At 30.6% G+C, this 19,033-nt stretch overlaps 1 protein-coding gene across 1 annotated transcript; it reads right to left on the bottom strand.

The window, feature by feature from the left end:
• Nucleotides 1-14,626: 14,626 nt before the first annotated feature.
• Nucleotides 14,627-18,029, bottom strand: LOC109811055 (adenine nucleotide transporter BT1, chloroplastic/mitochondrial). Its single transcript, XM_020374693.3, has 3 exons — nucleotides 17,223-18,029; nucleotides 15,791-15,952; nucleotides 14,627-15,264 (listed from the first exon to the last, which is right to left on the bottom strand). The coding sequence occupies exons 1-3, from the start codon at nucleotides 17,787-17,789 to the stop codon at nucleotides 14,791-14,793; spliced, it is 1,203 nt and encodes a 400-aa protein (XP_020230282.1). The 5' UTR covers nucleotides 17,790-18,029; the 3' UTR covers nucleotides 14,627-14,790.
• Nucleotides 18,030-19,033: the final 1,004 nt, after the last annotated feature.

The raw sequence follows: 19,033 nt of genomic DNA, 5'->3' as shown, positions 1-19,033 counted from the left end.
TTTTATATTCCTTCTTGAAAAGTCCGTTTTTTTTTTTTTTTTTTTAATTTATTAAAAAATTCAAATATTTTATATAATATCTGTATGTTGATTAAATACAAAATTAGAGTGTATTAAAAAATTGAAAATCTGTTAATAAATAAATTAAAAAGTATTTTTTAATAATTAAAAGATATAATGATTCATTTAAAATATAAAGACTAGAAACGATTATATAATTCAATATCATTAGATATTGATAATAAAAATATCGTTCAAGAGTGTATTTGACAATTATATTGTTTGTGTTATTTTTAGGGATGACAAATAAATTCGTACTCGTGGATAATATTCGAATCCGTCCCAACTTTGATAGAGAATACTTAGTTTGACCGGATACAAGTACATGTAAAATCCGCTATATTAAGTCAAGTACGGGTACGGATATATACATACCCGCGTCTGTACCCATACATGTACCTGTCCCCGATTTAATTATGTTAAAAAGATTTAGTATTTTATTATGTATAATTATTTATTATAATGTGAAATATTTATAGTTGTTTAATTATTAAGAAATCTCTCAATTAAAATATGAGATAGAGAAATAATCTAATTATAATTATAATATAATAGAAAAATAATTTTAAAATATTATGTATTTTTTATAAAAAAAATAATTTTTTACGGGTACTAGTATACCCGATACTCGACAGGGACGAGAATGAAGAAGAAAATTATATACCTAACAGGTAAGAATACAGGGATGAGTTTGACTTACGGAGATAAGGACGAGTATTATGAAACTCATACCCGACCCGTCTTGTTGCCATTCCTAGTCATTTTATATGTCAATCCAAACATGGATTAAGTAGGGATTCAGTCATCTCTTATACTGAAATTTAAATTTTTTTATACGTATATTTTGATGATAATATATTAAATATATTTTTATTATTTAGTTTACAAAATAATTCGATTATGTACTACATTAATATCAAAATACTCTTATGTGTAAAAAAATAATATATCAAAATATGCTCATTAAATGTAAATAAATAAAAATTATACCATAAATTTTTTTAACATAACTGTAGTAAATTTCTAAAAGTAATTGAAACTTTTTAATTAAAATTTTATTAATGTGTTATTTTTTTTAATATTATGTCAATTTTTAATAATTAATATTTTTATGTAAATTTTATAATCTTTTACTTTAAAATTAAAATAATTTAAAATTAATTTAATTAATATTTTATGATATCGTTATCATTTCTTAAATTAATGTTTATTATATCATATTATTAATATAATTTTATTTTTATGTTTAATTTATAAAATTTATATTTAGAAACATATTAGGAAAAAAAATTAGAAAAAGAATTATCATAGAATTGGTATATATATATATATATATATATATATATATATATATATATATATATACTATAAAAAAATCATCTCCTAACAAAATCATAGTTGTTGAAACACCATGTAAATTTTCACCTTCAAACAAAATCAAGGTTATTAGAAAATTATGTATATATAAATTAATTTAAAAGGTGTAACGACCCACCTGACCGTCACACTACATAACAACACCACATAGAAGTAGAATATGCATATAAAGGAGTATATATATACACATATCCGGTCTGGGGCTCAACAAGTCAAAGTATATAATACTAACAAAATGCTACACCGAGTAGCCTACACAAAAATCAGCTCCTGCTACCACCTACAACCCTGCTACTACTCTCCAGCCTATCCCTGCTCTGCTCTCATACACAGTATGATCATCGCAGTCCAAACTACATGGAAACATGCAAGGGTAAGCTAGTGAAAATAATCAACATACAGATATATATAAACAGCCTTCAACTTATTAGCACCATCATTATTCTCAACAGGTTCAACATACAACATATAACAACACACAACTCAATCACAACTTCACAACACAACAGCACAGATACAACTCATATCAACATCAATTAAACACATCAACAACTTATGCGTCGTCACGCATTTCAACTCGGAGACCTCCTACAACATGGATGAGCAGTTTAAGTGGCTAGGTCCTACCAAACTGACAACAAAGAACCTTTTTGGGCTTGCTAGGTAAATAAAAAATTTGGATGTCAATCCATAGCACGATAACGATTTCTCAGACTTTGCCACTTAAACAAGGAAGTATAGTACTATGTCAGGATAGAACAGCTGGGTTTAAGCCTACCACGACATTAGCTAGCTCAACTAAGCCATCTATGGGATTAGCTTACCAACTATCCTCCAAATACTACAACCCTCCGATACTCGGTTAGGAACTAAGTTCCCGACTTCGTATTTTACTCAAATTGGCCGCTTGTAATCGGTATAGCTCGACCTGGCCCCTATATCGTGGTCGCTTTGTACATGTGTGCCTCGACCTTACCCACACACGGGACCAACTAAGTTCTAGAGGAGAACAGCACAACGTCCACTCCAAGGGACAACTTCCCAAGGAGGGTTTTCAAAAAATTAGGCTCTCTGAGCACCACAGCTATCTCAATCCACACAATGGGATGAGCAACTTCGAAAACATCTTCCCTAGTCCTAATAATCAATAGCTCATCATCACAGCTCAATCAGCTTACAACTCAACAGCACAGCTCAGTTCAACAACTTAAACAACATGATCAACCCAGCAGCTTAACGGCTCAACTCATAATCTACAACTCAATCATTATAAAATAACATCTTTCAACACATAGTGCAACATACAACCTTCATCCACATAGCTACATCTTCTCATCATATCACAAAATTCAACATTTTCTGAGTCATAGAATAAAACACCTCCATGCCCGGAGCAAGTAACCTTGCACTTGGCCTGAACCCAACCTGAGAGCTTTAAAACTCTTACACGCCCGGCGTATTATCATTACACCTGGCATGTTGGGAGGCAGAGACTTCCAGGAGTCTCCCGAACCCGGCGTGCCAAAATCGTGCTCGGCACAACTCAGGCAGAGACCTCCAAGAGTTATAGGAGTTTTTTTTTGGAAAATTTTAGAAGAAAATTTTTTAAGGAAGAAATTATTTCCTTTATTTTATTTACAGAGTGATTTATTATTTTATAAATTAATTATTAATAATTTTAAATTTATATTTTATGTATTGATAAATTTGTTTTATATTAATGTGTTATTATATAATTAATATAATTTTAATTTTATTCAAAAAATTTATTTGCACTAGTGCTAGCCAAAAAGCTAATTGTTCAAGCCACCAAGTATTGCTTGATTGGAGGAGATTTGTATTTCAGAGTATTCTCACTATCTTTACTAAAATGCCTTACTAAAATGCAAGTCAAATACACATTCCCAACGGAGTTTGTAGCATGCACTCTATGTCCACTAAAGTTCTAAGAGCGGAATAATATTAGCTCACATTGCAATCTGATGCTTTGGAATATGTAAAAAGGGTTTGCAAAGTCAAGTTTGATAACCTAATACTCTCAATATTAGAAGAACTACACAGTCTAATCTCTTCATAGTAGTATGCATTGTGGGGTATGGACCTTATTAGGACTTCCCACCTACTAAAGGCCAATGAAAGCTCCTTTTGGTACTATTTAATTACTTTACAAAGTGGATTAAAGCAAAGTCATTAGTCAAGATTATAATCTAAAATGTCTATCAGATTCTGGAGGTGCTCGTCCAGATCGTTGTCTACTTCGGACATGGCTCAGAGTGGTTCATTCATTAGGGGTCTCCTTTTCTTCTTTTTATTGGGGTTTCCATCCCCAACTTTTTAAACTATTTTTTATTCCTTCTTGAAAGGTCCCTTTTTTTTTAATTTATTAAAAATTGAAACATTTTATACTTTTAATAATTATATATAAATAAAATATTAATTTTTTTAATAATTATTTAAAAATAATATAAGAAATTTTTTTAATAATTAAAAGATATAATGATTCACTTAAAATATAAAGACTAAAAACAATTATATAATTCAATATCATCATATATTGATAATAAAAATATCGTTCAAGAGTGTATTTGATAATCGTGTTGTTTGTGTCATTTTTAGGGATTGCAAATAAATTCGTACTCGTGGATAATATTCGAACCCGTCCCGACTTTGACAGAAAATATTTGATTTGACCAGGTACGAGTACGGGTAAAACCCGCTATATTAAACCGGGTACGGGTACGGATATATACATACCCGCATGCGTACCCATACACGTACCCATCCCCGATTTAATTAAGTTAAAAAAATTTAATATTTTATTATATATAATTATTTATTATAATGTGAAATATTTATAGTTGTTTAATTATTAAAAAATCTCTCAATTAAAATATAAGATAGAGAAATAATCTAATTATAATTATAATATAATGAAAAAATAGTTTTAAAATATTGTATATTTTTTTTATAAAAAAATAATATTTTTTTACGGGTACGGGTATACGCAATACCCGACAGGGACGAGGATGAGGACAAAAATTATATACTCAACAGGTATGGTTACGGGAGATGGGTTTGAGTTACAGGGATAAAGACGAGCATCATGAAACTTGTACCCGACTCGCCCCGTTGCCATCCCTAGTCATTTTATATGTCAATTCAAACATGAATTAAGTAATGATTCAGTCATCTCTTATACTAGAATTTAATTTTTTTATATGTATATTTTGACGATAATATATTAAATATATTTTTATTATTTAGTTTACAAAATAATACGATTATGTACTACATTAATATCAAAATACTCTTATGTGTAAAAGAATAATGTATCAAAATATGCTCATATAAATGTAAATAAATAAAACTTATACCATAAATTTTTTTAACATAACTGTAGTAAATTTCTAAAAAAAATAGAAAATTTTTAATTAAAATTTTATTAATGTGTTATTATTTTTTTAATATTTTAAAATTAATGTAATTAATATTTTATGATATCGTTATCATTTCTTAAATTAATGTTTATTATATCATATTATTAATATAATTTTATTTTTATATTTAATTTATAAAATTTATATATAGAAACTTATTAGAAAAAAATTTAGAAAAATAATTATCGTATATATATATATATATATATATATATATACTATTAAAAAATCATCTCCTAACAAAATCATTGTTATTGAAACATATAAATTAATTTAAAAGGGGTAATTCATGTACATTAATGTATATTTACACACAACACAAAAGATAATTTTATCGAAAAAAACATTTATAAATATTTTTTATATTATACTTAAAATATTTTAAATCAACGATCACAAAAATAATGAAAAGGAGCGGGTGAAGATATACTTATTAAATTTAAAATTGTAAATTATTTAAAATTAATGTAATTAAAACTTTATGACACTAAATATGTTATTATATTATATAATTAATAAAATTTCAATTTTAATTTATAAAATTTGTATACGAAAATTTGTTATAGAAAACTTTTAAATACTATATTGTAAAGATAGTATATTGTTTTTCTCTAAGAAGTTTTTTAATATAATTTTCTTAATGTGTTATTTTTTAATATTATGTTAATTTTTAACATAATAATAAATATTCTTAATAATTAATTTTAAGTGAATTTTATAAAAGAAATTACTTTAAAATTGTGATAATTTAAAATAATATTATTAATGTTTTATGAAACCATTACCATTTCTATATTAATATTAGTTTGCAGTTATTTTTTCTATAATTATTTAAGTATTTCTAATTGAGTTGATTTCATTTTCTATATTAACATTATGTCAAAATATTTACATTAAAAACTATTAATATTTTTTAATGTGATTTATTATTTATAAATTAATAATTAACATAATTATTAATAATTTTAAACTTATATTTTATGATATCGATAAAATTATCTATATTAACTTGTTATTATATAAATATATTTTTATTTTTACTTTATTCAAAAATAAATTCATGAATTACATTACTTATATTTTAAAATTGTATATAACATAATTTTTTGCTAAACTATGTTAACAATAATATAAATATATTTATACAAATTTTGAATGTAATAATTAATTTTGATAATGTGAGACCCGTGGCTTATTATTTTTTCCCTCACTTCTCTCACTTTCATTATTCACTCATATTCTCTTCTCCCCAATTTCCCTACTCATTGTTGCTTGATTCTTCCTTCTTTGGTGAGCTAGGTGCTGAGTAGCTGGTGATCTTGCTGACACTTCTTCTCCTCCGTTCTTCATTTCCTCCGTTCTTCATTTTCTCAAGCTTGTTCTTCTTCTCCGTTCAAGCTTCTCTTTCTCTTCCCGTTGTCCCGGAGCTTAGTTTTTTCTTCACACCGAGGTAAGGGAAGCTAGGTTTTGCTGGTTTGGGTTGAGAATGAGTTGAAAAACTCTTGAGTTGTTTGATTTTGGATGATTGACGAGCTGTTTTGATGAAATTTTCGTTTTCGGGTTTTCAGGGTTTTGGGTGAAATTTTGGGGTTTTGATGATTCGTGGTTGCATGTTGAAAAAGAAGGGGTTTTTGTGTTGATTGATGAAAATGTGGCATTTTGGGCTGGTTTGCATGTGTTGGGATTTCTCTGTTTGCAGGTTGTTGTTCAAAAATGGAGGAGGGACTGTGTTTCTGTCACAAACGGCTGAGCCGTTTTGAAGGGCTGAGCCCTTTAGGGGCTGCGTGACAGGGGAGAGTTTTTGGAGCAAAATGGCTGAGCCGTTTTAAAGTGCTGAGCACTTTTGAAACGGATGAGCCATTTTGAAGGGCTGAGCCCTTTGGGGGCAGAGAGCTAGAGGAGAATCCCTGGAGGTAAAGCGCCGAGAACTTTGGAGGCGCTGAGCGCTTTTGTGCTTTCAGAATTTGACTTTGTAGTCTTCATGAAAGTTGTAGCCTTGGATCTTAGCTTTCGAATGGCGCTGGAATCACCTAAAAAGGAGTTCTAGAACTCCAGATATGGTTGTTTTAGTGAAGAGGGGTCAAGTTGTCAGCATTGGTTAAGTTGAAAGTTGTTTTAGGTGCTTAGGTTGATTGGTGTTGTTTGGGTGGGTAATTTGGCATGTTAGATGAGTTGTAAACAAGACGGGTGAGTCGTATTATATGTTGTATGTTGTAAAGTTGTTGATCATGCTATTAATAATGTTTGAGTTGTTATTGTTGTTAAGCTGAGCTGTGCCGAATGTTGTTTATGCTGATTAATGCTGTGAGATGTTCATGCTGAATTATGATGTTTAAGTTGTGTTGTATAATGTTAAGTTGTGTTGTATGTTGTTATTGCTGTTATGCTGTGTTGTGTTGCATGCTGATATAAACTGTTGTAGGCCGTAAGGCTGAGCTGTTGTAGGTCGTAAGACTGAGCTGTTGTAGGCCGTAAGGCTGAGCTGTTGTAGGCCGTAAGGCTGAGCTGTTGATCACTAAGACTAGAGGAGATGTTTTCGAAATTTCTCATCCCATGTGTGGATTGAGTAGTTGTGGTGCTCTTAGAGCCCAAATTTGTTGAAAACCCTCATTGGGAAGCTAATCCTTGGAGTGGTCATTGTTGTTCTCCTCTAAGTTCTTACTGGTCCCATGTGTGGGCAAGGTCGAGGCACACATGTACAAAGCAACCACGGTATAGGGGCCAGGTCGAGCTATACCGCTTACAAGCGACCAAATTCTAGCTGATATGTGTGACGACGCATTGTGTGTTTACTATTGTTTATGATGTATATCTGATGAGTTATATGCTGATGATGTGCTGATAGCTGTAGCTGTTTACCATTCATGTATTTATATATATGTATGCTGATTCTTTTCACTAGCTTACCCTTTGTTGTTTCCATGTGGTTTGGACTGCGATGATCATACGTTGTATGGGAACAGAGCAGGGATAGGTTGGTGTTCTTAGGCAGGTCTATAGCTAGCAATGCAGTGGATGTATTTTTGATGTTTTGTTGTTTTAGCTACTTGTGTAGCATTGCTGGATGAATTTTATATACTTTGTTTTTAGTCCTAGATTGGACCTTTTGTATATATTTAGCTGCTTATATATATGCATGTTCTTCTGTGGGGTGTTGTGGTGTTGTTGCTGTGTGTGTAGTGACCAGCCGGGTCGTTACAGATAATTTAATGTTTTATGATATTATTGTAACAACCCATTTTTCGTGGGCCAAAGGCCCAATTTGTGGCCCGGAACGGGCCGTTTCAAAATTGAAACGACCTGTTCCGGAATAGGATGAATGCCTAAAAATGTAGTGGCAGAACGGGCCATTCAAATTGGAGAACGGGCCGATCTGGTTTGGAGAACGGGCCGTTCTGGATGCAGAACGGGCCGTTCTGCTGGGATTGAGAACAGGCCGTTTTGGTTTTGGAACGGGCCATTCCAGTTGAGAAATTTGCGTAGGTTTGAAGGACCCAGAACGGGCCGTTCCAATTTTGGAACGGGCCGTTCCGGTAGGTGAGCCTGAAATCTTATAAATAGCGCCCTCACCTCTCATTTTCACATATCTCTCATTCTCTCTTCTTATTCTCTTCTGTTCTATCTTCTTCCCTCTTCTTCTCTCTGAAGGCCAAGAGGAATCTAGAGGAGGTTCTGCTTTAGTTCCGATTTCTATTTAAGGAAAAAGAGAGGAGGAGGTTCTGCCCTAGTTTCAATTCCTTTTATCCAGGTACGGGAGAAAAGAGGATTGTTTATATGTAGAGTTACATGAGGGAATTGGGTAGAGGAAGAACCCTCATTTTATAATTATTTCTGTTTAGAGAATTCTTTGTTTTATGTGATTCTGTATGAATTTAGGATTATGAACATATATTTTATTTGTAAAAATGATGCTCTGGGAGAGAAAACGAAATTATAGAAAAGTGCCTGTAAGTTAGGTTTTGGAAAAATTGGACTATTTCTGTTTGAGAAATTGAAGATCCCATTAGATCATGTATGTGTTGAGGATTAGAAATATATATTTAATTTGTAAAAATGATGATCTGAGAGGGAGAACGAAACTGTAGAAAAGTGCCTGTGGGCTAGGTTTTGGAACAATTGGGGGTTTTACCGTTGTGTTGAAATTATATTAAATTGATAATTTTGTTGAGTATTATATTAATTTATGAATGTTATTGCTATATTACTTGTTAAGAATGGATGATCTTGGTGTGAATTGCTTGAGGGGTGTGTAAACCCTTATTTTGTTGGGCTTATCTATTGTGTATGTGATATGGAATTGTGTACGTGATATGAATTTGAGTTATGAGATGAGATGTTGTATGGATGTGATTATGATTGTGATTGTCGTGCCTTACATCAATGACTAGGGATGGCACAACCCCTAGGTAAGTGGTGCTACAGGGAGGGCGTGACCTTAGCATGGTGTGGGATGAGTAAGACAGTTAACACACACCACTTATGTCGATTATGGCAGCCCTGACATAGGGTTAATTGCAAGAGATTGTATGGATTGTAATGTGATTGTGGTTCCTCACACTAATGACCAGGGATGGCACGACCCCTGGGTAAGTGATACTACAGGGAGGGCGTGACGCTGGTATGGTGTGGGTTGAGTGAGACAATTAACCCGTATCACTTGTGTCAGATGTGGCGAGGTCTTGGCATAGTGTTAATTGTAAGATTGGCGTGAATTATGGATGTGGAAATGATATTGTTAATTGTAAGATTTATGTGGATTGTGATGGATTGATGTATTTGTGAATTGAGATGTGAAGATAATGAGAGATTGATAAATTGTGATATAAATATATATACTTGTAAATAGTTTATTAAGTAATGAGTTGTGATGAGATTACATGGTGTTGTGTTTGTATGTACTTTGCATATAGATATTTTCTTTTCTCACCGTATAAATTGTGGATATTTTAGGTGAAGATCCAGCTACAAGTGACATCTAGAATGCCAACGGTTATATTATGGGAAATGCTCTGATATTGTGACATTGGGGCAGAGAATTTCTAGGACAAAATATTTATATGAATTTGAAATTGTAATATTATTTTGAAAACAATTTGTAAACTCTTAAATTTTATCTTTCAAGTTTTATTTCCAATTATTTTGGATATTGAAGAAAGAACAGTTATGAAGTTTTATGTGAACCCTTTTACCAACTTTGAAAGTTTATTTTCTTAATTTAATTATATTATTTCAATGTAATGTGTTGGAGTAGTAAGGGTGTCACAATTATTACAGTTGTTATTTATTAATGTATTATTATATAATTAATGTAATTTTAATTTCATTGTGAAATTTTGTGAATACTCAAGAGTTATAGGAGTTTTGTTTTTTTGGAAAATTTTAGAAGGAAGTTTTTAAGGAAGAAATTATTTCCTTTATCTTATTTACAGAGTGATTTAATATTTTATAAATTAATTATTAATAATTTTAAATTTATACTTTATGTATCGATAAATTTATTTTATATTAGTGTGTTATTAAATAATTAATATAATTTTAATTTTATTCAAAAAAATTATTTGGCTAAATACCTATTTTGGTCCCTTATTATATTTTTTTGTTTCAATGTAGTCCCGCTTTTATTTTTGGTTTCAATTTAGTCCCAAACTAATTAACTGGTTTCAATTTGGTCCCAAATAAATTAATTGGTTTCAATGTGGGACTTCCGTCCAAATTTCTTTAACGGAGTTAACTATTGGCCACGTGGATGCCACCTAGATGCATTGGTGGATGCCACGTGAATGAATTTTTTTTTGAAAACACCTGGAACCAGAACGGCCCGTTCTGAAACCAGAACGGGCCGTTCTGGATGCGCTTTTGGTGTGTTAATTTTGTATTGGAAACGAGCTGTTCCAAATGCAAAATTTACACACCAAGAGTACACCAGAACGGTCCGTTCTGAAACCAGAACGGCCCGTTCCAAAACTGAGAATAGAATATTATTTATTAATTTTATTAAAAAATGTAATAATTTTGAAAATTATTTTTTTATGGTAAAAAATTTAAAATTACTTATTTTTATAAAATACAATTGCCTTATAAATAGAATAATAACTTTTTCTTTTTCTCTTTCTATCTGAAGAAATATTTAAGTGTCACTTTATAATTTTTTGTAACTTATTTAAAATTAGAGGAATAAAATGATAAAAATTATTAGGATAAACATAATAAAATTATTAATTTATTTTCTTTTAGTGTCCTCAAAATTTTTACATTCATTTAAAATAAAAATATTTTATATGTTAATTTGAATTAATTTAACGAAGTATTATATGATTTTTAATTTTTTAAATTTTTTTATAAATTTGATCTATACATGATTTTTTTTTTAATTTAACAATTAAATTCTTAAAAATTTGATATAGAACATTAATTATTAAATAGAATAAATCTATCAAGACTTACTATCGAAGTAAGTAAATTTTTTCTTCATTAAAAATGAAAATAATTTTACCACAAAATAAAAAACAATTAAACAATAAAATAAAATATAAAAAATATTAATATATTTATTATATTAGATATAACAGCATAATTAAAATATAATTAATAATGTCATTTCATCATTTACTGTATAGTGTCATTTCATTGACAATATAGTGTCATTTCATCCTTTACTGTATAGTGTCAATTTAGTAGTAAGTGGTTCATCCTTTAGTGATACATTGCATTGTCCTTAATAATACATTGTATAGCCTAACTGTTTAGCAATTGAAGTTATCAATTTTCATTAAAAATATTACCAAATTCAGTGTTTGAAATGCTTTGTACCTTGGGTCTTTTTCCTTCCATGATTCACAACCGTGAACTATAATTTAGCAGTCTGGAACCAGAAGGCCTGTTCTCAAACCAGAACGGGCCGTTCTGGTTGCACTTTTAGTGTGTTAATTTTGCACCTGGAACGGGCCGTTCCGGATGTAAAGTTAACACAATAAAAGTGCAACCAGAACGGCCCGTTCTGGATTCAGGTTTTCAAAAAATTGTCATCCACGTGGCATCTACGTGACATCCACCTATGCATCCACGTGACATCCACGTGACATCCACGTGGCATCCACCCATGCAACAGTTAACTCCGTTAAAGAAATTTGGACGGAAGTCCCACATTGAAACCATTTAATTTATTAGGGACTAAATTGAAACCAATTAATTAGTTTGGGACCAAATTGAGACAAAAAATAAAAGTGAGACTATATTGAAACAAAAAAAGATTATAAGGGACCAAAATAGGTATTTAGCCAAATTATTTGCACTAGTGCTAGCCAAAAAGCTAATTGTTCAAGCCGCCAAGTATTGCTTGATTGGAGGAGACTTGTATTGCAGAGTATTGTCACTATCTTTGCTAAAATGCCTTACTAAAATGCAAGTCAAATACACTCTAAAGGAAATTCCCAAGGGAGTTTGTAGCATGCATTCTATGTCCACTAAAGTTCTAAGAGCTGAATAATATTAGCTCACATTGCAATCTGATGCTTTGGAATATGTAAAAAGGGTTTGCAAAGTCAAGTTTGATAACCTAATACTCTCAACATTAGAAGAACTACACAGCCTAATCTCTTCATAGTAGTATGCATTGTGGGGTATGGACCTTATTGGGCCTTCCCACCTACTAAAGGCTAATGAAAGTTCCTTTTGATACTATTTAATTACTTTACAAAATGGATTAAAGCAAAATCATTAGTCAAGATTATAATCTAAAATGTTTAGAAGTTCGTATGAAACTAATAGAAGAATATTATTTGCCACTTTGACTTTCCCCACATCATAGTAATTGAAAATTTATCGACAAAAAGTTAAAGGAATTCTTCAAAAGACTAATTATTAATTATATGTACTCTTTGTTGAAGATCCACAATCAAATGGTTAGCCTAAAGCCACAAACTAAGTAATTCTTCGAGGGTTGAGAAATGGATTAGAGCATGTTAAAGGCTTGTGGTCCTAGGAGCTACTCAAAGTATTGTGCATATAAATTTACAAGCCTTCTAAAACATTGACATGCAAATTTGCCTCCATATCAATGGCAAATATATATCCGATATTTATATGTCCAAATACAGGAGGAATACTTATCCTAGAAATATATGGTATACTTAATTGATATTGATATGTCCAAATACAGGAGGAATATCCCCCTTACAATGTTTATTGTTAAAACACTTTTTTTTTTTTATCTTCATAAAATTAAAATTTTTTATCACATCAGTACAAAATAGATACCGTTATAAAAAAAATTAACAATAAAGACTAACAGAATTGCAAAATTGTAAGTATAGGATTAAAAAAGATTCATTTTAAACTATAAGAACTAAAAATGATTGAAAAAATTAAATACAAGAACTAAAAGATAAAGTAAATTAAATGATATGAACTAAAAAATATTTTAATCTTTTTTATTTACTTCAATGCTTCATTTTATAATTTTAATATTTTTATTTTTGCTTTATTATTTTACTTGTGAAATGGTGCTCTAACAACATTGCAGCAAAGTGGTGTTACGAAGTTGTCACTTGCAACTTATTATTTTACTTTATTTTTATAATTTTAATATCTTACAGGTTTATATTTTTATTAATGAGATATATTTTTGTTAATGCAATTTTAATATTTTAATATTTTCAATAACTTTTGTGAAATTTCTTGTAGTTTTATATTTTTATTAAAAAAATTAAAAAATTTATTTTTGTTATAATATGATTATTATTATTTGTTTATTTGCAGAGGACAGAAGCATTATACATTCATAAGGACAACACTAAATACTTTTGATGTCAGTTCTAAATTTCTAATGCCGATTCTAAAATTTTAAGTTTTTGGATGCTAATATTGTACAAGATGATAATAATCCTCTTTGAGCTTTCCTTAACATGTTAGATAAAGATCAAAAGGGAGAGGAAACAAGAGTTAATTTTGTAACTTTTGCTATAAAGTTCTTAAAAGTTTTTATCCAAGAGTTAAAACTCATTAGTTGAAAATTTTTGGAACCGAAATTTTTGTGTGTTCAAGTTTAAATGATTAGTATTTTGTTGAGTTAAAATCAAATGTTAAATTGACTAAAAATAAAGTTAAATCTAAACATGCCTCATTATCTTCGTAAAAAATGCATCAAAATTCTTCATTAAAAAAGAGAAAAGTTAATTTTCTAAAGAAATCATTTAATCTAAGATAATCTCAAAATCCTCATTTTTTTTATTTGTTTCAAAATTTGAAAATATAATTTTTTTAATAATTCAACTCGATTATCCAATCCAACTCAACCAAATTATACTCAAATTAAATTGTCTAAAACAATTCTCAAACCCGACTCAACCATTAATTTTAATTGAATTGGATACTAAAATATTCAAAAAAAAAAAAAACCCAATCCAACCTATATACACCCGTATCATCTTGAATTTTCATATAAATTTGAAATTGTTACATGTTCAACAGACATGATCAAAATGTCGTATGTAATGGTATTGCTTAAAGGATAACTTCGGAATTTAAATATTTAAAATTTAGATCTCGATTAAAAGAGGGTTGTATAAGAACAAAAAATTATAACTTTTTAACATAAATAAAATTTTGTATACGTTAAGAAAAGGTGAAATTACCTTGATAGAAGTGAATATATGGTAAGCAAGTTTGTATATAATGCTCTGTTTTCACCTTAAAATGATCAGCTAAGCCACAAGAAAGCCACGGAAGATTACCGAGTGCCAATAGGCAAGATATTAAGAAAAACCAAAGAACATTATTCCATTTCAATTGCTTATCAAAGTAACTATAGGATGAAAAAATTCCAGTAATAAAAAAGAAGTCCAAAATAATTTAAGCAAAGATTCAAAACTGAAGAAAGCAATTCTTCCTATCAGATCCAATTCTACTCTACCTCATCCTACTCCTCATCATCGTTCTCTACCAATATCCTCTTGCATGCTTCATAGCACATGAAAGAGATTCCTGCAGCTGGCACCAACTTCATGCAGCTAGGTCCCAACCCTTTATACAATCCTTGGATCCCTTCTTGCTCAAGAATGCTTGCAAGGGCATGAATCACATTTTTGTAAACTTGCCTTCCACTGAGGGCTCCCACTTGCATGTGCTTGCGAGCCACTTCAAGTGGAAAGGTTGCAGAACTTGAAATAGCACCTGCTGCTGATCCTATCAAAAGGGTTTCTATGTTGCCAATCTTCTCCGTTTTAAAAACTTTTCTGTATGCTTTCCTCAAAGTGTCATAGGCAAAGTAGTTGGTGGCAGCATATGGAATCACTCCAATCAGACTCGGAGTAAGGCCTCTGTAAAGCTCTCCAGCACCCTCTTCTTTGACTATTTTCATGAATGCATCTAGTAAACCATTATAAACACCCCTCTGCAAAATTACTAATGCAGATTAAATTTTGCTTTTAATTTTGGTACGATGCTAAAAGATAAATATGGGAAGAGTAAATAGTATACATGTTAACAGTATAAAAAGTTTTTGCACGTGTTACCCAATCAGAAATCATCATATGTTTGTTGATTTTTATAACAATTAGTCAATTACCTTAGAAGTCATAACTAACATTAGGAGTGGACAAAATAAATTAAACTGAACTGGAAAAAAAGTTTGCCTGAACTAAATTGGAAATTAGTTCATACGAATTGAACTGCAATATAAAAGTTTGAACTGAACTGCAATTTAGTTATACTTATACCTCTAGCTTTTATCCTTTAATAAAAATACTTAAATTCAATTCAGCTTTTATAGTTCAGTTCAATTGAGTTTTCAAAGAGTTCAACTCAGTTTAGTTTTTTTTACCCACCGACTAACATGATTGCTGTTTAGTAAGCGATGTAAATTTTTTTACACAGATCATGCATAAAAATTAAACTCAAAGGAAAACATGTGTACACACCTGGATAGTTAGTCGGGTCTTTACTAACTCTAGAGGATAAGTGCAAATAGTTGAACTAACTCCAGCACAAGCACCCGCTATCAATGATGCAGGAATAGGGAGTTTAGGCTGTTCCCCCGGCTTTGGTGAGAGGTTCTTGTTAACAGTATCATAAGCAAATAGCTGCAGAAACAAGTGAAATGTAATCAGATGCGTAAAAATACCAACACTTAAGACTACATTGGATCACTCATCACTATCTGAAATATTAATAAGAACTAAAGGCTACTTTTCTCTACCATTGCAAAATTGACTTGAATCCATGACTGTATCTTCTATGAATAAAAAGGGATCAGAGAATGAAATGCAAGGCAAACATGAGCAAATTTTTATAGATTTGTGCTTTTCTCGTCTGAACTCTGAAAACAACTAAATGCATTCTTCAGTGAGACAAAAGATGGCTATAAGAGAGCATGTATGCGATTTATTAACATTCTATCACTAAATAAAATAAAGGAAGCTCGACATATTAGGTTGACTTAGATATAGTTAATTTTCATTAAAATCAAAATTTACATGACAAAAATAACTATTGGCTGCGTGACATATAAAACTCTTTAACATCACTAATGTAAAGACATCTATAGGAGAAAAAAGCATTTGAGAGGAGAGACAAAATGAAGTTCATTAGGTTGAGTCTTCTCATAATAGAAGATTATTTAAGGAGTTAACAGGCAAAAAATTACACTAGTCAAAAAGGGTACACATTACATTAGAGGCAAGTTGCACATTCATTATATTTAGCACCAACCAATCTACTCCCCAAAAAACAAAACAGGAACAACTACAATGAAAGTTCTTGATCAACACAAATAAAACAAAATTAAACACTAAAACTACTACAGAATTAAAACACTCGGGAGTTGGGCAAAAAACATTGAACTCAAACAAAACAAATTCCGCCAGCAACACACATAAAATATAGATTCAACAATATCTCAATGCATAAATGCTCCACCTAAAAACAAATCCTGCCAATGGAAGCAGATCCCAGGACATAATGAAACGCACAAACCAACCATAAACCCAATAGAACAAAACAAACAACCAAAACTAACGTCCAAACCGCATACACAGACAATCAAATCAGGCAACAAAAAATCATTCACCAAAACAAACATAATCACATACAAATTGATGTATTCACATATTAGAATAAAAAATGATTACACATTATTTTATTTTATTATGATAAACCATGTATCTTTAGTGGAAAGCTAATGACTAATGGTTCAATATTCATGCAAGATTAGCTTCTCCCAAGTCACAACAAATAAGAGATTCTATCTGTGATCATCTCCTTACAAGATAAAATTATCTATCAATCATATCAAATCATACCACATCAGAGATCACTAATAAGATGTACACACATTAAGATATATATAACTACCTCAATGGCCTTGCTAGGTGCAACCCGAATGACATTGACGAAATTGCCCCTAAACAACCCCTTCCAGCCATCAGTCTTCATGATATTCCCGAACACCTCAACAGTGGAATTGCCACTGCTTCCAACCATCAAATGAGTCCTTATGGTCTCCAAGGGTGCCACAGTGGTGCGTGACACTGCCCCAGCAAAGGCACCACTCACCAACCTCCTAAGCGAAGGGTTCTTCACCTTGATCTTCAACCCCTTAAAGACACCCTTTTTGTTATTTTCCACCACCTCTTCCTCAGGAACCCCCAGAATCTTCACCTTCCCCTCCGATTGCACGTAAGTCACGTACAACTCGGTGCACGGGATCCTCATGCCACCATTGTGCGGCGAATCAGAAGAAGGGTTCGGTTCCTGAACACCGAACCCCACCCCCACCTGACTCATGCTTGCAAACAACAAACCCGCAGCCACAGGGTCATGAACACCACCACCACCACCACCCCATTGAGACCCAAAATTGGAAATTGAGAAAAGACCATTTCTTTCTTCATCGAAGAGCTTAATCCCTCTCCCACCCATCAATCAGAACCTTTTAAAGACCCCTTTTTCAGCTTTTTCCGATGATGGGGGCTACGAATAAGAACAAAAATATTGAGCCTTTGGAGGGTATTGAGAAGAAGGATTCGAAAAAAGAGTGCTTTTTTGATCGGCGGAATATGCGAGAGGAAGAAGAGGCGGCTGGTGAGAAAGAGAGAGAAGGGTAGGTGAATGAATCAGTGTCTCAGTTCCTCTCCGACTCAACAGAAACTGCACTTACGCGTGGGAAAATATATATATTATATACACGTGCGATAATTAGTTGCTCCTTTTGTAATTTTTCACGTTATTTGTGGCATTGAATTCATGGGACATTGACTAATTGCTCGAATGTATCACTTTATTTCCGGAATTCTAATTCAAGTGTGTTAATACAAGAAAATTTAATTAATTAATTTGGATGATTTAATTAATAGATTCATTTTAAAAAATTATTGCGGTAAGGATGTCTAACTTAACATAATTATATGCATTTTTATTATTTACTTTGAAAATATTTTTAAAGTAAAAATAGTCTTATAAAAAGTTTTCATAAATAACTGATTAGTTAGTATAAAATAAGTAAAAAGTTATTACAAGTATATATACTAGAAGAAGAGAGGTGACTATGTGATTAGAAGAAGAGAGGTGACTATGTGATTTTAAAATAAACATAATCAAATGAAAGATTACTTGAAAAAGAGTGGAGTTTGTGGTATAAAATTTATGATAAAATAAAAAATAAAATAAAATAACATAAATGAGTGAATTTAAGGTACTTATAAGAACAAAATAATTAAAAAATATGCTCAGCAGACATATGTTTCAGTTTTATTTATATTTCTCATTACTTATTACTAAAAAGTTTTTAAAAAATCCGATTTTTTTATTATATTATGTATCAATAAAAATATCTGAATTTTTCATTTGAGGATTTATTTTTAATGTAATTTATTTTATTGTCGGAATTATCTTTTAGACATATGTGAAATAGACATACACTGTATTATTATTAATTATATAAACCACTTAAGATTAGTTTAGTAATAAGAATCGAAAGAATATAAATTTGAATTTTATATTGTTATTATAATTTTTATGAATAAAAAAATATTTTTTTATAATAAATATTGTGTTAAATTTTTATATAAAATAAATAAATATGTATATATATAGAAATAGATAAAAGAAAATAAAATATTTATAAAAATAATAACTTTATTGTTAATATTTCTTACCAAAATGAC

Source organism: Cajanus cajan, chromosome 9 (assembly GCF_000230855.2).
Source record: "Cajanus cajan strain Asha chromosome 9, NIPB_CcT2T_4, whole genome shotgun sequence".
Taxonomy (NCBI): domain Eukaryota; kingdom Viridiplantae; phylum Streptophyta; class Magnoliopsida; order Fabales; family Fabaceae; genus Cajanus; species Cajanus cajan.
Note: the sequence above shows the minus strand (reverse complement) of the source record. Positions and strands in the feature narration are given on the sequence as shown.